The 26,506-nt window shown below is 43.6% G+C and overlaps 1 protein-coding gene and 1 pseudogene across 1 annotated transcript; one reads left to right on the top strand and one right to left on the bottom strand.

The window, feature by feature from the left end:
- Window positions 1-1,683: 1,683 nt before the first annotated feature.
- Window positions 1,684-19,480, bottom strand: LOC103352169 (prostaglandin-E(2) 9-reductase). The gene is given in 9 exon segments (XM_089311271.1): window positions 1,684-1,782; window positions 6,367-6,489; window positions 7,279-7,356; window positions 8,501-8,617; window positions 9,667-9,722; window positions 9,725-9,808; window positions 9,811-9,832; window positions 19,396-19,413; window positions 19,415-19,480. Coding segments are annotated over 9 exon segments (663 nt in total).
- A 3,205-nt stretch (window positions 19,481-22,685) lies between these two features.
- LOC149122783 (protein FAM163B-like) lies at window positions 22,686-23,714 on the top strand (annotated as a pseudogene).
- The last annotated feature ends 2,792 nt before the right edge of the window (window positions 23,715-26,506 follow it).

Below are 26,506 nucleotides of genomic sequence, written 5' to 3'. Positions count from 1 at the left end.
TGTAAAATGAGGGAGTTGTGTGATTTGGGTTTTACAAATGATTATCTTTTAGTTTTGCATTTCCTTGAATATTTGTATCGCTAAATATCCATATGTTTGTTCATTATGGATTTCCTGTTTCAATCCAAATATCAGTCCATTTAAATAGGTTCACTGTGTTTATGTAGCCATAGTAAAGAAATAGAATAATTCCTAAATGGAAGAACGTGCAAATTCATGTAACAAAAATATGGAGACTATCAGAGTGACATACTGGGGGACACTTTTCTAATCAATCTACTGTATTTATATATTCTATTAATCATTTTTTATTAAGATTCATTTATTGTAATGTATTCTCCCAAATTTTACCTCCTTTTTATTCTCTTTATGGAATATTTTCAAGTTCCTATCTTTTTTCCTATTTTTGAGAATAAGACAGTATTCTACTACATTATATTTCAAAATTATTATAGTCCCTCCTTCTAAATTTAAGCCAGTGTTGCAATTCATAAATGCATTCACCATATCTGCTGAATTAGATTTATTAAGTGTGTTGCAAGCAAGTAGGATAGCCAGAGGCTAAATCCTGCTGTAAGAAGAAGGATAATCCATGTGTATACTTGAGCAGTAGTTCCTTTTTTTAAAAAGCTTGTGAAACTTTTTTAAAAAGATTTATTTATTTATTTGAAAGTCAGAGTTACAGAGAGAAGAAGAGGCAGAGAAACTTAGAGAGAGGTCTTCCACCCACTGGTTCACTCCCCAATTGGCTGCAATGGCTGGGGCTGTGTCCATCTGAAGCCAGGATCCAGGAGCTTCTTCTGGGTCTCCCACATGAGTGCAGAGGCTCAAGGACTTGGGCCATCTTCTACTGCTTTCCCAGGCCATAGCAGAGAGTTGAATCAGAAGTGGAGCAGCCGGATCTCAAACCAGCACCCATATGGGATGCCAGCACTGCAGGTGCAGCCTAACCCACTACACCACCACCCCAGCAGTTCCTTTCTAAAATAATTTCCTATGTTCCATCATGTTTGCCCAGTCAGGAGAATTTCTTGCTAGATATTGTACTTATGTAGAATTCTGACAGTAAGCACAAAGCTCAAAAGGGCCAACAAGAACATAACAAATTGAGTTTGCCTCAGGATACACTCTAGATGTAGTTGTGTTATAATTTGTTGACTGACTAGTAACAAAAGTTGATTTTTCATATAATAATTACAGATTTGGAAAACTTTCAAATATAAGAAGCTAGTCTAAGGCAGACTTGGATTTTTTTGATTCTAGTACTTAAAAGTTTCAGGGACTACTAAGAAGTGACAACTCAGTTGAGTCACTGTGGAGCTAGAACTTCTTGAAGCCAAGCATTCTTTGCATGATCTATAGATATGTCGATGCTTCCAACTACGTTCTATTACAATGAGAGCAGATTCTTGCTGAAGTCATGCAATTAACCACCTTGCCATGAATAAACAAAAATTCTCATAGATGTTTTTGAATTTTAGAGGAATTGAGGTGAAAAGTAACACTTCCTTCCCTGTTTAAAAAAATGTACTTTACCAAGACACTATAAACTATAGAAATTATAGGGAAAAGTTTTCCTGAACCTTGAAGACAAAATATTTAAATGCAGAGCCAACAATACTTGAAATAACATTTAAAAATCCACAAAATTTATTAATTCATTTAGTTTCATGCAGTTCTTATTTAATCTCCATTAGCCATATGGAGAAATCCACAGATTTTCCAGTTTTTCTCCTTGGAGTTCTGGAAAGTCTTACCACTGATCTTAAAACTTTCTGAAAGCTGTTATTCAAGGACATACGTTAAAGTCTTCTGCATGAGCGTGATCACAAATATGTTTAAAGAAGAATCAAAATTGTGGGTGATAAAAGACTTAAAGTAGTCACAGTTCAAATTATGAACCTCAGCAACTGAGTAGGAAAGACAGTTACTTACACTCACTGCATGCAGCATTTTAGAAGACACCCCAAGGGTTTTACGACAACAATCTTAACTGTCTTAAGACAGCTTTCCCAAACAGACAGAACCTAACAAAGAAGCAGAGAGCACAAGGATTTATCTGAAAGATTGCTACAGAGCAGATGAAACTCAAGGACAGCTACAGTGGAAAGTTCTCTTAGGCCAGCAGCTCAATAGGCTAATCCTCCACCTGCGGCGCCGGCACCCCGGGTTCTAGTCCCTATCGGGGTGCCGGATTCTGTCCTGGTCGCTCCTCTTCCTGTCCAGCTCTCTGCTGTGGCCCAGGAGTGCAGTGGAGGATGGCCCAAGTGCTTGGGCCCTGCACCCACATGGGAGACCAGGAGAAGCACCTGGCTCCTGGCTTCGGATCAGTGCAGTGCATCAGCCGCAGCGGCCATTGAGGGGTGAACCAACGGCAAAAGGAAGACCTTTCTCTCTCTGTTTCTCTCTCACACTGTCCACTCTGCCTGTCAAAAAAAAAGAAAGAAAAATGAAACATAAACAGAAATTAACATTAATAATGATATTTTGAAAACAATGAATAAAATGTTGTCCCCTAGAAAGGTATAAATATGACGTTTCTGAGACAAGACAACTCTGTGGAACAGATCTTGGCTGCTAAATCACATTTTCCTTGAGGAGAGACATGATAAACACCAGATATGGGAAAAATAAAGAAACCACTCCTTTGAGCCGTAGGCATTGAACTGTGCCTGAGAGCAAAAGTTTTACAAAAACTCATTAGAGCATCTCTGAAAGATGAAAAATTTCAGCTTGATATGAATCTCACAGGTAACTTTTGGATAGACTTTAGCATCAAAAGGTATAATAAGTAAAACCAATTGTAACATGTAGAGTACATGAAAATCCATAGAAATTATATACAGAATAGGAGATAGAGAAAGGGAGACAGGAGGAGATAGAGAGATGGAAAAAAAAACAAGCTATTAACTCCTGCTGATAGTGATTATTATGGGAACTTTTTTATAATAAAAGGAAATTTTTAAAGTTTACCTTGTCTTATAGACATAATTATAGTTGATATGGACATAAAGTACAGAAATTTTTACAGTACAATGCCAAGTAAGAAGAGTATACACAATAGTTAAAATGCAAATAATTACTTACAAATCCCAATGAAATAACTAACATGAAAATCACACATGAAAACTCACCTGTTACATAAAAATTTATTATAGAATATTACTTTCTCTGTTGAATATTATTGACTTACAGATTACAGTCATTACAATGGGTGAAGTATACATGCAGAGAAGAGATCTGGCTCCAACCAGCTTAACCAAGTGAACAAGTTCCATCACCAGTTTTGAGAAAATGTGAAGATTTGTACCTTGTACTAGAGTACAATTTTAGGAACACAGCATTTTGAGGACATTGTCTTCACAAAAAAAGATGTTTAAACTTAATATAATAAGACATTCAGGGGCTGGCACTGTGGCATAGCAGTTAAAGCCACTACCTGTAGCTCCAGGATCTCATATGGGTTCTGGTTTGAGTACCAGCTGTTCCACTTCTGATCCAGCTCCCTGCTCATGGCCTGGGAAAGCACTAGAAGATGGCCCAAGTTCTTGGCCTCTGCACGCATGTGGGAGACCTGGAAGAAGCTCCTGGCTCCTCATTTTGAACTGGCTCAGCTCGTCATTGCAGCCATTTAGGGAGTGAACCAGCAGATGGAAGACCTCCCTGCCTCTCCCTCTATCTGTAACTCAGCCTTTCAAATAAATAAATAATAAAAAAGAAAACTATTCAAATCTAACCTCTGATTTACATAAACTTAGAGAAGAGAAACAATTAACCTGTTATGACAAGACAGCAATCTGAGAAATCCAGGAAATTTGACAAAGTTAACCTGGATATTTAGGAAAACAAAATTTCTGACTAACTAGGTGAAAGAGCATGAGGAAAATGGCGAAAATTGTATGAACTACTACATTATGACACTTTAAATAGAATACAATCAGGGACAACAATGCAAATTTATACTATGCACTGGATGTTAAGTGATAGGAGGAAGTAATTGTTAACTTCTTTAGACACAATAATGAAACTATAACTGTGGGACAGCATCTTCGTACACAGGGGATGTTTTCTGATGTCTGTAGGAATAAATAGTAACACTTACTTACCACAAACTATTAGGAAAGTGAGCAAAATATTGCATATATGTATGCAAACATACTCATATATGCCTGCTTACTTTGGGCAGATTAAAAATGTCAACAAGTTGGACTATAAGTGAAAAAAATATGAAATATCTGCATTATTATATTAAGTTTTTTGCTAATTTGTGATATTTTATTTGAAAATCAGGATGTTGCATCATTATATACCAAATTCATGGTCTGTACTTGGTGACTCTAAGTTGCTGGAAGCTATGTTAAACACAGCACCAAGTGCAGAATGCTTGTGTTTACACAGTTGATTCAATGGCAGAAAGCAGGGAGGAGGTGCAGACTGAAGTGAGCTTTGGAACAAGATGGGCTCTAGTTTTGTCAAAAAATCCCTTAGTGTTGTTTCTGTCGGTTACTAGTATCAACATAAATAGGTAATTTCTTTTACCTTCCACATATTACCATAGTCTCCAGTTAATATTTTCTGGATTCATGTCTCTGTCCAAGATTCCTGAAATCAGATACCAAGAGGAAAAATTCAGGTATCTGAACACCACGCAAACCCAAACCACCTATCCTTACTTACTTCACACTGTCTTTATTCATAACTTCATGTTTTCATGGCCTTTCTTACTCATAGTTTCTTCCACATCACCACACCACAATTCCTGAATCAGGTGATTATCCTTTGGACACTTCATTGATCTGGGAAAATTTCTCTTCCACCCGTGATTTCATTAATGACTGATGCTTTTTGTGATCAGATTCTTACATATATTTCAGCACTAAGACCTCCTCAGCTTTTCTGGTTTTTTATGAAGATATAAATTTATTTTATTTGAAAAATAAACTAGATTATGCACTTAAGCAAATGTTTAGCACATGGAAAATTGTTCAAGTTTATGGAGTTAATTCTTCCTAATATTGTTAAGGAAATATTTTTCTACATAGAAATGCAATATAAATTATGGTTCAATTCAAATTTCCTATAACTTGAAAAGGACATATTTTACAACTTCAAAAACGTCTTAGTACAGATTTACATATTTTAATGGTATCACCCACATTACAATAAAAATGTCTATTTTCTTCATGTGATATAATTGCTTATTTTAACACTCTGCATGATTTCCAATTTGATTCTTATTTACACATCCTTTTTTACCTGATTAATTTTTTCTGCATTACTTGCTTTTAACATTTCATAGTAATAACTTATCTGAAAAAAACATTTTATTTCTAAGTTGCTAAATGAAGTATGTTTTCAAGTCTGGTATTATATGAAATAATATTTACAATCAAACTAATCCCATAGTTTTCACTGAGAAATGATGATTATTTGTTATTTTAATTAATATAAACAGTATTACATATCCATGATTTGTGTATGTTGATTTTGGAGCCTTCATATCTTCTTCTTAATTTTAAATAATATAAATAACAGATTTCATGTATTTTGTAGATACAATTATAAGAAGATACTCTTGCTTGCTCTTTCTCAATCTCTCTCTCTCTGTCTCTTGATCTCTCTCTCATGCTCTTTCTCCCTCTTTTCCTTCTTTGTCTCTTCCCTCCAGTCTGTCTGGTTTCCCTCTCAATAAACCCTTTCCCTTAAGACAATTATAAGAAGATAACCACACTTACATCCCTCACTACCTTTATTCCTCAATCCCTCCTCCTTCCTTCCTTCCTTCCTTTCTTTTTTTCCCTTTAATATTCACAATAGCATGCTTTTAATTTACTCTATAATTGCAGGCTTATTTTACCACTAACCACAATGTGAACCCTGTTGAAACAAGTAAAAAGTAGGAAGATTACTGTTACACAGGGTTACAGACAAGGGCTACATACAACAATCAAAACATATCAGTTTCATTCTTATACTTTGGGGTTTTTTTGTATTCTATATGAAAAATTGCATATCAGAGAAAACATATGATATTTGCTGTTTTTTTTTGGGGGGGGGGGACTGGTGTTTTTCACTAAGCATAATGGTCTCCAGTTACATTTATTTGATGTCAAAAGGCAGGATTTCATTCTTTTTATGGCTAAGTAGTATTCTGTTGTGTATATATATCACATTTTCTTTTTCTAGTCATCCTTTAAAAAATGTAGAGACAATGGAGACTCATCCATACCCTTCCATACAGAGGTTCAGCTGATAGAATCTTCGGTTACACAAAGTAAGTTTAACAGGAGTGGAGGACAACTAGACACGTGGCAGTAGTATGAGAAGAGGATAATAACAAATGGAGAAGAGGCTGAGAGTCCTCACCTGGTTGTAGACAGGCTTGTACTTGAGCCCTGGCTTGTCCAGAATCATCTCCGGCTGCCTGTGGTTGAAGCTGGATACCCCGATGGACTTGGCCAATCCTGCATCTTTGCACTTCTCCATGGCCTGAGAGGAAAGATTGTGAAGAAATATTTCCATGATTGGTTGCCAATATAAATGCATAACACAGTTAAAAGGAACACTGTCAAGAAATTGCAGTGAGGCCAGTGGGCACTGACTGACCAAAAGAGAAAAGCTAGTAGAGAAAATCAGCAACAGCATAAAAAAAAAAAATTCCTGCATCCTCCTTAGAAAACAAAAGACATTATTGTATATGGGGGGCAAAATATGCCTGACATCATTGCCCCAATTCTTCTCTCTGTTATGTCCCAGTATCGCCTTTCTCTCTCTCCACTACAGTACATCAACACTTGTTGGTGACATAAATCTCAAGATCCAAAGTTGCCAGCACCGCAGCTCACTAGGCTAATCCTCTGCCTAGCGGTGCCGGCACACTGGGTTCTAGTCCCGGTCGGGGTGCCGGATTCTGTCTCAGTTGCCCCTCTTCCAGGCCAGCTCTCTGCTGTGGCCAGGGAGTGCAGTGGAGGATGGCCCAAGTGCTTGGGCCCTGCACCCGCATGGGAAACCAGGAGAAGCACCTGGCTCCTGGCTTCAGATCAGTGCAGTGCACCGTCCACAGCACACCGGCCGCGGCAGCGATTGGAGGGTGAACCAATGGCAAAGGAAGACCTTTCTCTCTGTCTCTCTCTCTCCCTCTCACTGTCCACTCTGCCTGTAAAAAAAAAAAATTAAAAAAAAAGAATCCAAAGTTGTATATCTCATTCCCACAAATTGAAGTGTGATCTGATGCTCCCACTTCTGACTTCCTGTTTACTCTCTCCTGGGCGTACTCACCTCCCAAGTGGCACAGATATCCACTGTGTCAAATATTGTCTTTCCATGTTCATCTGTTGGAATAATCTCCTCTCCAGGCTGGAATAGAAGCAGTTATTTTTTACGATTTCATAAAATTCAGACATCTACCCATGGCAAAACACTGAAGTATACTTATGGAGATAGCAATAAACTTTCATGAAATAAGTGGAGCAACCTCCCATATTTGCAAAATACACTGCATATAAGTCTGTAAAGAGTGTCATTATACTACAGACCTTCTCTTTACTTTTATATTTACTATACATGTTAATAAATACTATTTTCCAGATTGTAATAGGGTCCCTTAGATTTATGTTACTTTGTGTTTCTCTGATCTTTCCTCTCTGGAGAGATACCTCTCATTCACTGGGAAAGTTACCAGTTCCCTGGCCTTGATCTCCACCAATAGTGGATGTTGCTCATCTCCCCAAAAACATTTTGTTCCAAGAGCAGATACTTTAATCACAGATGATCATTCAAGGTCTTTTTTCTTAATAATAATTTTAATTCTAAAGGATACAGAGAAGCTATCAAAATTAATGACCATGAGAAAATAATTGTCCCATGGCCATTTATGCCACCAATGAAAAGGCTCAGACAAAACCAACAAAAATTAGGTTAATACAGAAGAAAATGATTGCTATAAATACAAGCAGTTCCTAACGTTACTTCAAATGTGTATGTTACTCATGGCCTGGCCTCCACTTTTACATAATCAAATAAACTAAACTGCTTTACTTGCTTTGGGCAGTTTCTATAACTTAGAAACTGTTTCTAAAATTTATATCAGAGGCAGAGGCCAGCTTTGTGGCGCAGCAGGTTAAGGTGTTGCCAGTGACCTCAGGACCCCCTATTGGAGCACCAGTTTGAGCCTGAATTCCCTAGCCAGATCCCTGCTAATATGCCTGGGAAGGCAGCAGAAAATGGTACAAATACTTGGACCTCTGCCATGTCATGGAAGACTGTCATGGACTTCCTGGCTCACACCTTTAGCCTGTCCCTCTGCTGACCTTCAATGGCCATTTGAGAAGTGAACCAGATGGAAGATCTGTCTTTCTCTTTCTGTCCCTCTGCCTTTCAAATAAATAAAATAAATCTTTAAAAATAAATAAATTTATAGCAATGACAATTAATCATCCAAGAAAATGATGGTCATGCTAATAGCCAAAGTAAAATACATTTTATGATGTTAGTTTCCTACCTTCAAAGCTGTTGGGAAGTGAATAATGTAGAGATCAACGTAGTCCAACTGGAGTTTTTTCAGTGAGTCTTCCAAGCTTGGTCTGACCAGCTCTGGTCTATGAAAAATGCACCAAAGCTGAAATGATAAGCAATTAAAATTGTGGTGAATTAATATGTTAGTTAATTTTTTTGTTTCCTTCACATAATACTGAGAAATTTTCCCTTGGTTAAAAGCTGATGAACACTGAAAGAAAATACATTACATTTTGTATTTCCTGTGATCTGAACTAACTATATCATCCTTCTCACTTGTTTAGCTATTACTCATTAATCCACCAATGCATGGAAGGTAATTATATCAGAGATAAAAATTTTATCATGTAATGCTAATGGTCAGCATTTGAGTTATGCTTCACAAAGTTTACAAATTCAGTGGTCTGATTCTTATAACCATTAATCAATGGTAATAATTACTATATATTTTAATCACATAATAAGCAGAAAAATATTTTGAATATTTGAATATTGATGTGTGCAATGGATTAAGCCACTACTTTCAATGCCAGCATCTCATATTAGAGTGCTGGTTTGAGACTTGGCTGCTCCACTTAGCAACTTCATTTCTGCTGAGGTACCTTGGAAGGCTGTAGAAATGGCCCAGGTAATTTGTCCCTGTCACCCATGTAGGAGATCAGATTGGAGTTCCCAAATCCTGACTTCATCCTGGCCCAGACCTGGCTGTTGTAGCCACAGGGGCATCCAGCAGATGGAAGGGCTCTATCTCTTTTTGTCTCTCCTCTGTCTCTTTATTCAAACAAATAAATAACTCTTTTTAAAATGTGTCAATTCATATTTACAATAATAAGAAATTTTTAAAAATAAACCAGGAAATCAGGAGTATCATGTTTAGCTCATAGCCCTCTCTGATTCCACAAGCCATGCTGAATCACACTGTTTGGAGTTGATACTAAGGAAATCATGGGAATTTCATTTAAAATATATAAATTTGGATATAGCAATAATTAGAAAGTCATAATCTTTGTGATACTGGATGTTACGGGAGGATTGTGATAACAATTTTACTAATAGGAATAATTACTCAATATCTATGAAGCATATCAAGTAATTATCATTTCTATACAACATATCATTAACCATCTCTCCTACACATCATCTACACTCTACCTTTGAAGTGTAGAGTATATTTTCTCTCTTCACAGTGCCATCTGCAATCTTGCTTTGATGGCCAAACCTACTTTCTTTTTGTTTTTGTAAAAATAAGCAGAATCAATGTGGCGGAACCCAGCATCAGTAGCTATTTTGGTGGTTCCATAGCTTTGCTCTTAGGGACCTGAAGAAGGAGTTAAAAGTATTATTTGTAGATGCATGTGATTGAAAGCAGCTAAGATATTATTAATGACTTTTTGCAAATCCATTTTTCCTCATGTCTTGGGATAATTCTGCATTTGAACTCTGAGGGGATGAGCCCACCCCAGTTTGCCTGATTTCCCTGAATTAATAGCAGGAGTTAGGCATCTCAGGCACCCCTTCCAACTGGGCCACCCCTTTGATCAAAGGCATCCAAGGTCCTCAGGAACAAAGACAGCTTTATTGCTTTGCTAGAAAGATTCACAGTTTACTGCAAAAAGAAAATCATGGTTGCTAATTATACAGTAAATTTGCAAAGGAAAGTTAACACCGAGTAAAAATGAATAGAATGAAATATGGAAGAAATATACTGCAAGTTTCCATGAATCCTCCCCCAGTGAAATAAACAGAACACATTGAAATTGTTTGAACTGAATTTAAGAACATATATGGAAACTTATCAGCAAGGAACTCTGAATATATCTATTCCTCATTCCTAAGACTTTTTCTATAGGGTTGATTACATAGATCCCCTCTGTTGGCCTACACCATATTTCAGTTTCAAATAAAAGCAAGGATACACACACTGTACTTTCCTCACAAGCAATTTAGCTACATCCTCATATGCTAGGAAATGGGGAAGAACAAAGAAAGTAGGTTCTCCAGTGTCAACCAGGGATATGTTTGAAAATAAGTGGTTCAATTGATAGTAGGGCATTACGTTAATTCTTTTCTACAGGGTCATTATGTTCACATACAAAAATTACAAAAAAAGAAAGAAAAGAAAACTAAATGCTGACAGTAAAGATATATTATGAATTATAGAAATTTTACATGAGAAATTAATTGTCATGTAAGGGATTATCATGGAGGGTATCATCCCTAAAACAAAGGCATTTCTTTTATGCAATATATAAGTAAAGTAGTACAATATAAAATTTTTGGGTTTCTTAAATTGGATAATGATTTGAAAGTGCATTTGTGAAAGATCAAAGAGGTAAGCCTAAGAAAACCTTTTTCATTTATTTCTTCAAATTGAGAAGCTGAAGTTTACAATGAAATTACCACAAGTAGACAGTGAACCCATTTTCCTTTCCTGATATCATTCCTAAGTGTGAGGGCCTCAGAGATTCACCAAGGCTGAAATATTACTAGTGTCCCTGCTCCTTCCCTGTCCTTCAAACCACTTTGCTCTGCAAAGAAAATCAAATCGTTAACATGTCATCAAAATATTCATCAGTGATTTCCTTAAGTTTTACACAAGAATCAAGTGGAAGTTCAAGTTTGAAGTAAATAGTCTTTTTTTTCTCAATTTCCAACTTTCTTCCTTTACTTTTTACACATACTACAAGTTCAAAGCACATCTTTCTTTCTACATTGGTCTGTGCTTATTTTTTTAGAAAACTAGGATAATATCAGTGTGCAAAATTGTTTCCAGTATGCTCACTTTGATTCTGTAGGACCATCTGTACAATTTCCTTTAACATTTGTTATGATCAATAATTTAGCCATGTCCCTATTATTTTCCAGTTTTCTTTTTTTTTGTGGTTATTAAGATTTTTTAACTTTTATCTAATGAATATAAATTTCCAAAGTACAGCTTATGGATTACAATGGCTTCCCCCCCCATAACGTCCCTCCCACCTGCAACTCTCCCCTTTCTTGCTCCCTCTCCCCTTCCATTCACAGCAAGATTCATTTTCAATTCTTTTTATATACAGAAGATAAGTTTAGCATATATTAAGTAAACATTTCAACAGTTTGCACCCACATAGAAACACAAAGTGAAAAATACTGTTTGAGTACTAGTTATAGCATTAAATCACAATGTACAGCACATTAAGGACAAAGATCCTACATGAGGAGTAAGTGCACAGTGACTCCTGTTGTTGACTTAACAAATTGACACTCTTGTTTATGGCATCAGTAATCACCCTAGGCTCTTGTCATGAGTTGCCAAGGCTATGGAAGATTTTGAGTTCACCAACTCTGATCATATTTAGACCAGGTCGTAGTCAAAGTGACAGTTTTCTCCTCCCTTCAGAGAAAGGTACCTCCTTCTTTGATGACCCGTTCTTTCCACTGGGATCTCACTCACGGAGATCTTTCATTTAGGTCATTTTTTTTTCCCCAGAGTGTCTTGGCTTTCCATGCCTGAAATACTCTCATGGGCTTTTCAGCCAGATCAGAATGCCTTTAGGGCTGATTCTGAGGCCAGAGTGCTGTTTAGGACATCTGCCATTCTATGAGTCTGCTGTGTATCTCGCTTCCCATGTTGGATCATTCTCTCCCTTTTTTATTCTATCAGTTAGTATTTGCAGACACTAGTCTTGTTTCTGTGATCCCTTTGGCTCTTAGTCCTATCATTATGATCAATTATGAACAGAAATTGATCACTGGGACTAGTGAGATGGCATTGGTACATGCCACCTTGATGGGATTGAATTCGAATCCCCTGGTATGTTTCTAACTCTACCATTTGGGGCAAGTCAGCTTGAGCATGTCCCAAATTGCACATCTCTTCCCTCTCTTATTCCCACTATTATATTTAACAGCGATCACTTTTCAGTTAAGTTTCAACACTTGAGAATAACTGTGTATTGATTACAGTATTCAACCAAAAGTGTTAAGTAGAACAAACAAAAATACTAAGATGGATAACGTATTAAGTTGTTCATCAACAGTCAGGGCAAGGGCTGATCAAGTCACCGTTTCTCATAGTGTTCATTTCACTTTAACAGGTTTCCTTTTTGGTGCTTGGTTAGTTGTCCCCTATCAGGGAGAACATCTGATATTTGTCCCTTTGGAACTGGCTTATTTCATTCAGCATAATGTTTTCAAAATTCCTAACAGGGATCACTTTTCAGTTAAAATTTGAACACCTAAGAATAATTGTGTGTTAGTTACAGAGTTCAAACAATAGTACTAGAACAAAAAAAAACTAAAATGGATAAAGTATTACATTGTACATCAACAGTTAGGACAAGAGTTGATCAAGTCACTGTTTCTCATAGTGTCCATTTCATTTCAACAAGTTTCCCCTTTGGTGCTCAGTTAGTTGTCGCCGATCAGGGAGAACATATGATATTTGTCTCTTTGGGACTGGCTTAATTCACTCAGCATGATGTTTTCCAGATTCCTCCATCTTGCTGCAAATGACCGGGTTTCATTGTTTTTGACTGCTATATAGTATCCTATAGAGTACATGTCCCATAATTTCTTTATCCAGTCTACTGTTGATGGGCATTTAGGTTGGTTCCAGGTCTTAGCTATTGTGAATTGAGCTGCAATAAACATTAAGGTTCAGACAGCTTTTTCGTTTGCTAATTTCATTTCCTTTGGGTAAATTCCAAGTAGTGGAATCGCTGGGTTGAATGGTAGGGTTATCTTCAGGTTTCTGAGGAATCTCCAGACTGACTTCCATAGTGGCTTAACCAGTTTACATTCCCACCAACAGTGGGTTAGTGTCCCTTTTTTCCCACATCCTCTCCAGCATTTACTGTTGGTAGATTTCTGAATGTGAGCCATTCTACCTGGGGTGAGGTGGAACCTCATTGTGGTTTTGATTTGCATTTCCCTGATTGCTAGTGATCTTGAACATTTTTTTCATGTGTCTGTTGGCCATTTGGATTTCCTCTTTTGAAAAATGTCTATTGAGGTCCTTGGCCCATCTCTTAAGTGGGTTGTTTGTTTTGATATTGTGGAGTTTCTTGATTTCTTTGTAGATTCTTGTTATAAACCCCTTATCTGTTGCATAGTTTGCAAATATTTTTCCCATTCTGTCAGTTGCCTCTTCACTTTCCTGACTGTTTCTTTTGCAGTACAGAAACTTCTCAATTAGATGCAATCCCAAATGTTAACTTTGGCTTTGACTGCCTGTGCTTCTGGGGTATTTTCCAAGAAGTCTTTGCCAGTACCTATATCTCGCAGAGTTTCTCTAGTGCTCTCTAATAATTTGATGGTGTCAGGTCTTAGATTTAAGTCTATTCCATGTTGAGTGAATTTTTGTGTAAGGTGAAAGGTAGGGGTCTTGCTTCATGATTCTGCATGTGGAAATCCAGTTTTCCCAGCACCATTTATTGAATAGACTGTCCTTACTCCAGGGATTGGTTTTGGATCCTTGATCAAATATGAGTTGGCTGTAAATGTTTGGGTTGATTTCTGGTGTTTCTATTCTGTTCCATTGGTCTATCCATCTGTTTCTGTACCAGTACCATGCTGTTTTGATTACAACTGCCCTGTAGTATGTCCTGAAATCTGGTATTGTGATGCCTCCAGCTTTGTTTTTGTTGTACAAGATTGCTTTAGCTATTCGAGGTCTCCTGTGTCTCCATATGAATTTCAGCATCATTTTTTCCAGATCTGAGAAGAAGGTCTTTGGTATCTTGATTGGTATTGCATTGAATGTATAAATTGCTTTTGGGAGAATGGACATTTTGATGATATTGGTTCTTCCAATCCATGAGCATGGATTATTTTTCCATTTTTTGGTATCCTCTTCTATTTCTTTCTTTAAGGTTTTGTAATTTTCATCATAGAGATCTTTAACATCCTTGGTTAAGTTTATTCCAAGGTATTTGATTGTTTTTGTAGCTATTGTGAATGGGATTGATCTTAGAAGCTCTTCCTCAGCCGTGGCATTGCCTGTGTATACAAAGGCTGTTGATTTTTGTGCACTGATTTTATATTCTGCTACTTTGCCAAACTCTTCTATGAGTTCCAATAGTCTCTTAGTAGAGTTCTTTGGATCCCCTAAATAAAGAATCATATCATCTGCAAAGAGGGATAGTTTGAGTTCTTCCTTCCCAATTTGTATCCCTTTAATTTCTTTTTCTTGCCTAATAGCTCTGGCTAAAACTTCCAGAACTATATTGAATAGCAGTGGTGAGAGTGGGCATCCCTGTCTGGTGCCAGATCTCAGTGGAAATGCTTCCAACCTTTCTCCATTCAATAGGATGCTGGTCGTGGGTTTTTCATAAATTGCTTTGATTGTATTGAAGAATGTTCCTTCCATAACCAGTTTGCTTAGAGTTTTCATCATGAAAGGGTGTTGAATTTTATCAAATGCTTTCTCTGCATCTATTGAGATAATCATATGGTTTTTTTCTGCAGTATGTTAATGTGGTGTATCACATTGATTGATTTGCGAATGTTGAACCATCCCTGCATACCAGGGATAAATCCCACTTGGTCTGGGTGGATGATCTTTCTGATGTGTTGTTGCATTCTATTGGCCAGAATTTTATTGAGGATTTTTGCATCTATGTTCATCAGGGATATTGGTCTGTAATTCTCTTTCAATGCTGCATCGTTTTCTGGCTTAGGAATTAAGGTGATGCTGACTTCATAGAATTTGGGAGGATTCCCTCTTTTTTGATTGTTCTGAATAGTTTGCGAAGAATTGGAGTTAGTTCTTTAAATGTCTAGTAGAATTCAGCAGTGAATCCATCTGGTCCTGGGCTTTTCTTTGTTGGGAGGGCCTTTATTACTGTTTCAATTTCTGTCTCAGTTATGGGTCTGTTTAGGTTTTCGATGTCTTCCTGTTTCAATTTAGGTAGGTTGCATGTGTCCAGGAATCTATCCATTTCTGATAGATTTTCCTGTTTGGTGGCATACAAGTACTTGTAGTAATTTCTGATGATTCTTTTTATTTCTGTGTTGTCTGTTACGTTTCCTTTTTCATCTCTGATTTTATTGATTTGGGTCTTTTCTTTTTTTAGTTAGTTGGGCCAATGGGGTGTCAATTTTGTTTATTTTTTCAAAAAACCAGCTCCTTGTTTGGCTGATTTTTTGTAATGTTTTTCTTGATTCAATCCTGTTGATTTCTTCTCTGATTTTAATTATTTCTCTTCTCCTACTAGATTTGGGTCTGGTTTGCTGCAGATTTTCTAGATCCTTGAGATGAATTGAAAGCTCATCTATTTGAAGCCTTTCCAATTTCTTGATGTAGGCACCTATTGATATAAACTTTCCTCTTAACACTGCTTTTGCTGCGTCCCATAAGTTTTGGTATGTTGTGCTGTTATCCTCATTTACTTCCAGAAAATTTTTGATTTCTCTTTTAATTTCTTCTATGACCCATTGTTCATTCAGGAGCATGTTGTTCAATCTCCATGTGTTTGCATATGCTCTAGGGATTCCTGAGTTGCTAATTTCCAACTTCATTCCTTTATGGTCTGAGAAGCTGCATGGTATGATTCTAAATCTTTTGAATTTGCTGAGACTTGCTTTATGGCCTAGTATGTGGTCAATCCTAGAGAAGGTTCCATGTACTGCTGAGAAGAATGTAAAATCTTTAGTTGTAGGATTGAAAGTTCTGTATATATCTGTTAGATCCATTTGGGCTATAGTGTCATTTAAATCTACTGTATCCTTGTTGATCTTCTGTCCTGTTGATCTGTCTATTTCTGAGAGTGGAGTATTGAAGTCCCCCAGTATTATTGTATTGGGGTCTAAGTCTCCCTTTAAGTCCCTTAACAAATCTTTTAAATAAACCAGTGCCCTGTAATTAGGTGCATATACATTGATAATTGTTATATCTTCTTGTTGTATTGATCCCTTAATCATTATATAGTGTCCCTCTTTGTCTCTCGTAACAGTTTTTGTGGTAAAGTTTATGTTGTCCGATATTAAGATGGCTACGCCCGCTCTTTTTTCATTTCTGTTGGCATGGTATACTTTTTCCAGCCTTTCACTTTCAGTCTGTATGCATCTTTGTTGGAAAGATGTGTTTCTTGTAAGCAACAAATAGATGGGTTTTGTTCCTTAACCCAATCAGCCACTCGGTGTCTTTTAACTGGACAGTTCGGGCCATTAATGTTCAATGTGACTAATGAAAAGTGGTAACTTTGCCCTGCCATTTGCCAAAGATAAGTTCTAATATATGCTTTGAATTCCCTGTGATCTTTTGCTGTGAGGTTTCCTTCCTTTACCTTCTTTCATATTGATGACCGTGTTTCTGTGTTTCTGTGTGTAACACATCTTTAAGCATCTTTTGCAGGGCTGGATGAGTGGCGCCAAAGTCTTTCAATTTCTGTTTGCTATGAAAAGTCTTTATTTCACCTTCATTCACAAATGATAGCTTTGCAGGATATAATATTCTGGGCTGGCAGTTTTTCTCTCTTAGTACCTGGGCTATATCTCGCCATTCCCTCCTTGCTTGTAGGGTTTCTGATGAGAAGTCAGATTTGAGTCTGATTGGAGATCCTCTGAGAGTAATCTGATGTTTCTCTCTTGCACATTTTAGGATCTTTTCTTTATGTTTCACTGCGGTGAGTTTAATTAGAATGTGTCATGGTGAGGATCTCTTTTGGTCATGTTTATTAGGGGTTCTCTGAGCTTCCTGTACTAGGATGTCTCTGTCCTTCTCCAAACCTGGGAAATTTTCTGCTAATATCTCACTAAAAAGGCCTTATAATCCTTTCTCCCTCTCCATGCCTTAAGGAACTCCTAGAACCCGAATGTTGGGTTTTTTAATAGTATCCTATAGATTCCTGACAATATTTTTTAGATTTCTAATTTCCTCTTCTTTTCTTTGGTTTGACTGTATATTTTGCTGTGCTCTGTCTTCTAAGTCCGATATTCTCTCTTCTGCTTCACCCATTCTGTTTTTAAGGCTCTCTAATGTGTTTGTCATTTGATCTATTGAATTCTTCATTTCATTATGATTTCTCATCACTATCACAGTTTCATGTTCTACTAGTAGTTTCATTTCATTTTGATTCCTCCTTAATATTTCATTTTCATGAGAGAGATTTTCTATCTTGTCCATTAAGGATTTCTGTAGTTCAAGAATTTGTTTTTGAGAACTTCTTAATGTTCTTATCAATTTTTTGAGATCTGCTTCTTGCATTTCTTCTATCTCATCATCTTCTTATAATCTTGAATTGGGGTGTCTTTTTCATTTGGGGGCATCATAGTGTCTTCCTTGTTCTTGTTACCTCAGTTTCTGCATTTGTTGTTTGGCATATTGAAGATATTCTTTGGTTTCTTCGCTGTGGTGTTTTTTCTCATTTTACTATGACTCTAGATTAAGTGGACTGTCTGCTTTTGATGGATCCTTAGAGGCTGTGATGGGTGTGGCCAGAGAGCTCTGTTTGGTTCTTCAGGGTTAAGGGTGTGCCAAAGGTGACTCACCCAGATTGTTCTCTCTCTCTCTCTCTCTCTCTCTCTCTCTCTCTCTCTCTCTCTCTTTGACTCAGTTGGGAAGTAATTCCACACAGCTGAGTGGAATTGAGTGTAGTTGAGGTATGAAATCTGGCCCCTGTGGGTATTCGTCTGCTTACCCCTGGGACCACACAAAGAGTTTATGCAGCCCTCAGTGTGGTCTCAAATTTCTCCACAGTCTCTCACCAGGTTGCCCAGGTTACCCAGTTTGTGTACTCGGTGAGTTCTCTTGACCCCCCCTCAGATTTTCACAGTCTCAGTTCGTTAGCTCCACACCTTCACTAGGTCTTAACCTCCTGTTATTTCTCCCCACCAGAGTCAGGTTTTTCTGCTTGGCTAATGGTGGGCGCCACTTTACATACGTAAAATGGCACCTGCTCTTTGTCTTGCTTGGCTTTGCAAGGTGAGTGGAAAGAGAGGCTAGTGTCTGTGCTGGTTCCCCTTATTTATTCGTTTTTTTCTCTCCTCCAGTCAGCCTGGTGAACTTTCCCCAGTGGGGCTTCAGGCCTCATTCCCTGTAGGCTCTTTCTGCCTTTCCCCACCAATGTCTTGGGTTACCGAGGTTTTTGTCTCACCTCCCCTTCCAGTACTGGAACGCAGACTCTGCAGCTTGGCTCCCGTGGCTCGGCTTCCACATGGTGGGTGACCTTGCTCTCCCCATAGGTCCTCCGTGTCACATCTACTAGATCCAGAAGAATTTCCTGTGCAATTTTTTCCTGAGGCTACAGTAACTCCACTTTTATTAAACTATCTTTTCCCGGACTATTGGTGGGCGCCCTCACTATTCCGCCATCTTGGCTCCACCCTCCAGTTTTCTTCTAACATGATGTTGTACTTGCCTTCAGACAAGTTTCCTAGTACATGGGAAAACTTACTTAGCACACGTCCATTAATGACTGTGTGGATCTCAAGGTTATCCCCATCTCATACTAGGTTATTCCCTCCTCAGATGTTCTGCACTTCCTCTCTACTAACTTTATAAAAAAAAATTCTCTGGGTTAGCCTTTGTTGGAAGGAGGAAATATTTCTTGGATTATAGCTTAAAGTGGAGAAACCAGTCCAACTGCAAGCAAACTGACTTGCAGTCTTCTTCAGTGCCAACAGTGGTTTCTTCCACTCAAGTGAGAAACATACTGAAACTGGAAGCAAAATCAGTATTCAGAATCACTAGCAGAGGATCACAGGATCTGACTGTCATGAAGAACAAAATGAGATTAATTCAATCTTCTGTGTGGAACAGCTCCAACCCAATGAATTGGAAAACCAAGTGAAACCTTTGGAGTAACATAGGAACTGGGTGCCTTCACAACCCAGGTCTCCCTTTCACCCTTCCTAAGTCTATTTTCTTTTGTCCCCTCAAGAGAAAGTGACTAGAGTTACCTTTACAGGTGCATAGGTGGCCAAATTCCAGTATAGGAATGAAGTGACCATCACTTAACACCACACGCTGAAATTTGGGATCCATTGCCTTTCATTCCTCTGACCAAACACACTCTGATAACTCTGGCTTCACAGGGTATATAAATAACAGGAAGTCTACAGCCACATTCCTGTCTAATTTTAAGCAACATAAGAGAGGAGTGAAATTAAAGCAATATTCCATATTTACAGAAGAGTATCCTGTTCACTTACTTTAAATGAAGCAGAATTTTTAGGTTATACTTAAAAATCAGATTTGTTAAATTTTCTCTTTGAAATTTCTCACTTGGTATTTTTAAGTATTAGAAGAAATTGATTGGGGCTGGCGCCGTGGCTCACTTGGTTAATCCTTCGCTTTCGGAGCTGGCATCCCATATAGGCACTGGGTTCTAGTCCCAGTTGCTCCTCTTCCAGTCCAGCTCTCTGCCATGGCCCGGGAGGGCAGTGGAGGATGGCCCAAGTGCTTGGGCACCTGCACCCACAGGGGAGACCAGGAGGAAGCACCTGGCTCCTGCCTTTGGATTGGCGCGGCGCCGTCTGCAGCGGCCATTTGGGGAGTGAACCAATGGAAGGAAGATCTTTCTCTATCTCTCTCTCACTGCCTATAACTCTACCAGTCAAAAAAAAAATAAAAGAAAGAAATTCGTTGAATAATTATTGGTGATTTATTACATTGCAACCCTACAAATATCTATGTCTTGTTTTTCTTAATTTTTATTTGTTCATGCTGAAGTCTGCCTTTGATTACACTTTGAGACAATTAATTAGTTTACATGACAACACAAATGCACACACAGAATCAACTGTTATTGAGCACTTTATCAAATACTGACCCTCAATGATACTTCAGAAGTTTAATTGAAGGAAAGTTAGCATTTTAAACTTTCCCTTTGGCAAAATATTTTCTGTAACTTCACTCTAGTTTTGTAATAATAATGTGCAAACCTAGAGAAGCAGGGAAGGGGCTACCACCAGGCGGCCACAGGCTTGGGACACCACGGCTCAGTCCAAACGGTTCTTCCAGGCCAGTGCATGTGGCCAGGGGCCAACCCCTCGCATCCTGGGTTCTTGGCGTGGCTCGTCCCCCTTGTGGAGGCTGGCGGTGGTGAAGTCTCACCCTCAGCCACCAAAGAGCCCAGACCCTTGGCAGGTGGAAGCTGGCCTCAGGTCCTGGGGAGCTGGCGTGATGGGGCTGCAACCTACGGTCATGCGCGATGGAGCCAAGAGCCCTGTAGTGAGCAGACCCCACCCACCCACGCAGCTCTCTGCTCGCCTCTGCCCCTCCCCCCAGCACCCCCACAGGCTGGCTTCCCGGGGAGGTGGGGAGCCCATGATGAAGTTCCACAGGAAGTGAGCGACAGGAACCCGCCGTGAGACCGTGAGACCAAGTGCTGAACGGCGGCGCTGTGGCTCCCACCCCTCCCCTCGCCGGGCTGGACTGGGTTTCACATCGCGGTCCAGCACAGGTCACTGAAATGGCAGAGGAGGGAGATGGCGGGGCTTCCTGTTGCTGGTCCGCTCTGAAGTCTTGCCCGGGGTCCTCCCAGATGCCCCCTCCCTGCCGGAAGCACAGCCCTGCAGGGAAGCGTCCCCGACCCTGTGCTGCCCCCAGACACAGCCCATGCCCCCCACAGCCCCGGCTCTGTCTCTGCTTATCCCTACCCCAATGCCTGACCACGTCCAGACCGCGTAGTATGGAGGCGGCACATGGTGGACACTCAGTGGGTGATCGTGCCCTTAGTGTCGGCACTGCCGTCCCGGCCCAAGTGAGGAGGGAGTGCCGGCATCCCATATGGGTGCCAGTTCAAGTCCTCGCTGTTGCACGGTCGATCCAGCTCTCTGCTATGGCCTGGGAAAGCAGTAGAAGATGGCCCAAGTCCTTAGGTCCCTGCACCCACGTGGGAGACCTGGAAGAAGCTCCTGGCTCCTGGCTTTGGGTTGGCCCAGCTCTAGCCTTTGCTGCCAATTGGGGAGAGAACCAGCAGATGGAAGACCTCTCTCTCTCTCTCTCTCTCTCTCTCCCCCTCCCTCCCTCCCTCCCCTCTCTGTGTAACTCTCACATTCAAATAAATAAATAAATATTAAAAAAAAAAAGATCAATGATCTTGAGGCTTCTGTAAGCCAGGAAGGGAGGAGGAAAAGGAATGGGACCTGAGCCGAAGGCACTTGCTGTAGCCAGATCCTGGGTGAACCAACCGACCATGGACTCTGGGGGTGACAGGAGGGTGCCAGACAGACCCAGGCTCGCAGTCTGGCCACATCCTCAGCTGCCGGACGCCGCCCTGAGGGGTTTATGAGTGACCTCTGGGCACAGGGATTCCCTGCACAGGGCTCCGGTCACTTCCTCCACCCCAGCTCGGGTAATCGAGGGAATTGTGTAGCCTCTTGCTAACCCTTGCTGCAGCCAACACAGGCTGGGCTGAGCACCTGCCAGTGCCACAAGTCAGGGCATGTTGGTGCTGCTGTCGCCTGTCCCACTAGGGGCGGGTTGAGCCAGGGGACCCGTGGAGAGCACCTGCCACAATGACAAGCTCACAAGGAACGTAGGCCGGGCCGAGAATCGCACTCCTGAGAGGGTAGCCCAGGGAGGTTGTCAGCGTGGTTTCTGAAATCGGGCAGCTCCTGTTACTTAGCCAGAGACATGCTTTTCAAGGCATAGATAATGGGCAGGCATTTGGCCTCATCCCACTGCAGGGGCCAGGGTCTGACACACGCCTCTGGCTGGCGCAGACCTTGGGAGATTGAGTTCCCTGCTTCCGACTTGGGCCCGGCCGAGCCCCTGCTGCCATTGGCAGCTGGGAAGGCAAACAATACATAGGAGCTCTCTTTGTCTCTACCTCTCACAAAATTGTTAATAAAACTATTTTTACAGATTCATTTATTTGAGAGGAAGAGTTAGAGAGAGAGAGAGAGACAGAGACAGAGAGACAGAGAGACAGAGAGGTCTTCCATAAGCTGGTTCACTCTCCAAATGGCTGCAACGGCTGGAGCTGCATTGATCTGAAGCCAGGAGCCAGGAGCTTCTTCCGGGTCTCCCACGCAGGTACAGGGATGTGTGTAGCAGGGCAGGGACTCTGAGATGCACCCAGATGCCCGTGACATGTGACGTGTGTTGCAGGGTGGGGGACTGTGGGGTGCACCTGGACGCCTGTGACACATGATGTGTGTTGCAGAGCGGGGGGCTATGGGGTACACCCAGATGCCTGTGACACATGACGTGTGTTTCAGGCTGCTGAATCAGAAGGGGGCGGATGACAGCTGGGACCGTGGTCATCACCTGGGACATCTTTGCGACGGTGATCCTGCTCTGCTTTATCGCTGTCCTGTGCTACTGTCGGCTCCAGGTACCCGCTGGGGGTGGGCGGAGGGGAGGCTTGCCCCTGGCCCTGCCCCTGCCCCGGGAGGTAGCCCCTGCAGAAGGCCAGGAGGGCCGGACTCCAGAAGAGGGCGCTCCAGGCCTCCTGGCCAGTGACACGCAGCTGCCCAGTGAGAGAGCGAAGCTGGGTGCTCGGACCAGCTCTGCGGCTCCTTCCCCACCCAAGCCCCCCCTTCTGCCCGAGAGAGGAGTGGGAGCCACTGGTGCAGGGCAGCTTGAGCCCCCACTGTGCAGCGCCCCTCCGTGCCTCAGTTTCCCCACCTGAAAAACGGCTCAGCCTGGGGGTGGCTGTGCCGATCCAAGGAGTGGCTCTGAGAGGTGCCTAGCGCTTAGCCCAGCCTGAGCTGGATCCCAGAACACACAAGTGCGCAGATACAGGCGTCTGATCAGGCGCGCCCCCGCCCACCGCCCTGATCCTGTGTTCCGGGCCGGCTCCTCTCCCACGCTGGGGGGCTGGGAGGGCCGGGGAGGGCCAGCCAGTTACCTGCTCTGCCCACAGTACTACTGCTGTAAGAAGGAAGGCTCCGAGGAGGATGAGGAGGAGCCGGACTTCGCCATGCACGCACACCTGCTCCCGCTGCACTCCAACCACAACATGGTGCTGACCAATGGGCTGGGGCTCTACCCGGCCACCTCCACCTCCTTCAGCCAGAGGTCTCCGCAGGCCTAGGCCCTGTGCCGCAGCTGCTCCCACTACGAGCCGCCCACGTTCTTCCTGCAGGAGTCGGAGGACAAGGACCTGCGCAACGGTGGCGAGCGCGTGGCCTCCGCCAGCTTCAGCCAGGAGGACCCGGAGCTGTCCCCCAGCGGGGACTTCGGGGGACTGCAGGCGCTCAACCCCAGCCGTCTCTGGGCCATGCGGGAGGCCTTCGCCCGCAGCCGCAGCGTCAGCACCGACGTGTGACCGTGCCCCCCGCCATGGCGCGCCACCCCGGCCCCCCTGTCCTGGGGGCACCCCAGGCCCGCAGAGCCCCTGGACCTCACGTGTTCCAGGAAGGGGTGGCCTCAGCCTTCCCTGCCACTGACGACCAGCTGCTGTCTGTAGGGGCCCCCTCTCACTCTCACGTGCACACACACACGCATGAACATGCCCACACATGCACACACACGTGCCCAGCACCTGCCTGCTTCCCTCCTGCAAGGGGGCTTCCCGGGCAGCCTACTCCTTGAGAGTTCACCCCAACCCGCATTCTGGTCAAGGGAGGCCCGGGCAGGGTTGGGGGGCTGCTGCTCTGGGGGTGCCGGCCCCAACCCCAGCCTGGCCCTCAGCTTTCCACACAGCCCACAAGCCGAAACCCGGAGGGCACCATGAGGTGTGGCAGGGTGGGCAGAGCTGGGCCAGGGCTCGGGAGAGCCCTCCGCCTGTGCCCACCAAGAGGCGGGGCCTCCCGGGATGCAGTCAGAGTCCTGAGTGCTGAGGGGCCCTGGGTCTCTGTGGGATTCCAGATCCTGAGGGAGATGGCTGCAGGGCGCGCTGTCTTGTCCCATCCCCAGCAGTGTCGGGGTGGAGGCTCCTGTGTGGAGCCCTCCTCTGAGCCCACACTCCATCCAGCCCCGATTCAGGCTGGGGGCTCCCTGCTCCCTTCCATCAGCGGCAGAAATGACACCACTGGCTCCCTCAGGGCACCAGCCCCCACCCCCAGCTGAGGGAGGCCCAGGAGCCCCTCCCTCTGACAAGGGCTGTGGCCAATCGCGAGTGAGGCTCATCTCCCACCGCAAGCTCCCAGAGCCTCCTGCAGTCGGGGGACACTGGCTGTTCAGGGACTCCTTGGTCCCTCCCCCCTCCCCTGGCCCCTGTTTGGATGCACCCTTGACTCCCTGCTCCTGGCCCCGCCCCCATCGAGTCTGTCCCTGATGCATTCACCTGGGGAGGAGTCTGGGGTGGGGGCAGGGGATGAGGGCCCTGAGGCAGCTGCTCCCATTTTGGTCACCAGCCTCCACACGTAGATACTTAGAGCTCTGGAATGCAGTGAGCACCCCCTGCCCTGGCCTGGTCCCTGCAGCGCCGTCCTGGGACCCACCCACCAGCCTGGCAGAGCCAATGGATCATCTCCTACCACCCTTCATGGCTTCGGTCTGGCTGCTGTGGCCAGTGCAAACCCTCTCTGCATTGTGCCATGCCCGTGCAGCCCAGGCCCTGCCTGGAGGAACCCAAAGTGGCTCTCTGGTGAGGGGTCTCCAAAACTGCCTTTCTCAACCCTGGGGGGATGGAGGCTGTGCTCATCTCCCCTGGGAACCCCAGCTGAACCCGTCTGGGCCGGTAACAGAGCCACTGCCTCAGGGGGCTCCGGGCAGCCCTGATGGGGCACAAGGCCTTGTGTACAGTGAGCACACACACTCAGCGCTGGCAAAAAGGAGGAGGCTCGGGCAGAAAGAGGATGGCGGAGCAGAGCAGGGACCGCGGAACATGGCACGGGCAGGGGCTACAGCCACTCAGCCCTCCCTGAGCGGAGCCGGAGCCCTTGAGCAAGTGGGGGCTGGGAAAGAACCCTCTGCGGCAGCCACAGCGTGGTGGTGAAGTTGCAGCCGTTGAAGTCGCCGTTCAGAAGCCTGTAGCCCACGGCTGGGACCTGGGTTCTGTTCGCCAGGATGGCTCCAGACTCCAGCAGGGATGGCTCAAGGAATGGGGCTCCTTCCACCCACGTGGGAGACTGGGGTTGAATTCTTGCTCCCAGCTTTGGCACCTGGCTCAGCCCCGGGCCGTTGCCAGCGTTTGGGGAGTAATCAGCAGATGGCAACTCTCTTGTGGGCGCCTTCTCTCTCTCTCTCTCTCTCTCTCTCTCTCTCTCTGCCTCTCTCTGTCTCTCTCTGCCTCTCCAATAAATACATTTTTTAAAAACGTGCAGCCCCTTGATGCATACATGTGCAGCCATGGGCACACACAGGCAAAAGCACCCCAGGCTGGTTGCTGCCTCAGCTTCCCCGGGGTGGACCCTGCTCTGAGTCCCAATTTGGGGACAGGCTGGGCCCCCATGCAGGAGGCAGCCACTGACCTCTCTGGCACCTATGCCCAAAGGAAACAGTTCTCCTGGCCATCCTCAGCGCCGAGGCAAGCTGGCCGTCCCTTGGGTGGCGGAGCCCCAGGCCCCTCCCCTCCCGGCACCCTCCACCAGCTGCTCTGCTCTTGCCTCTCCCCACGCCTACCGCTGGGTCAGCCCAAAGGAGGGCTCTCGTCCGGCTCGGCACCCACGAGTCCAGACCAGGGGCCCTCCGCAGAGCTCCAGAAACACCAGTCCTGAGGCTCCGCACACCTGCCTCATCCCTGGTCCCCCAGCCTGCTGCAGGGGACACTCCAGGCCTTAGTGCAGGTCCTCCCCTGCAGCCCCACACCAGTGGAGGTTCCAGCCCACTCTGACCCCGGCGCCGGGCTCCTGAGGCCCCACTGCCCACTCTGTCTGTGGCCTTTGGTCTCCGTCTGCACTTGGCCAGCCCCAAACCCCAGGCCTTAGGGATTGAGAGACCCCACACGGCCACACCCTGGCTCTCCCAAGCCCATGGGGTCTCCTGCACCTCCTACCAGACGCAGCAGAGACCCCACCAGGCCGCCATATATACGACCATTTTATTGACATACACAGATGAGTACTGACTGTGGTTACAGGACAAACCCACTGCTGAGAACCACACACACCGAAAGAGGGCTCCCCGGGGCTTAAAGTTCGGCAGGTGCTGGGCTGGGCCGGGCCATGAGGCAAA

This window comes from Oryctolagus cuniculus, chromosome 13, assembly GCF_051225735.1.
Source record: "Oryctolagus cuniculus isolate XC-2025 breed Fujian yellow rabbit chromosome 13, ASM5122573v1, whole genome shotgun sequence".
Classification (NCBI taxonomy): domain Eukaryota; kingdom Metazoa; phylum Chordata; class Mammalia; order Lagomorpha; family Leporidae; genus Oryctolagus; species Oryctolagus cuniculus.
Note: the sequence above shows the minus strand (reverse complement) of the source record. Positions and strands in the feature narration are given on the sequence as shown.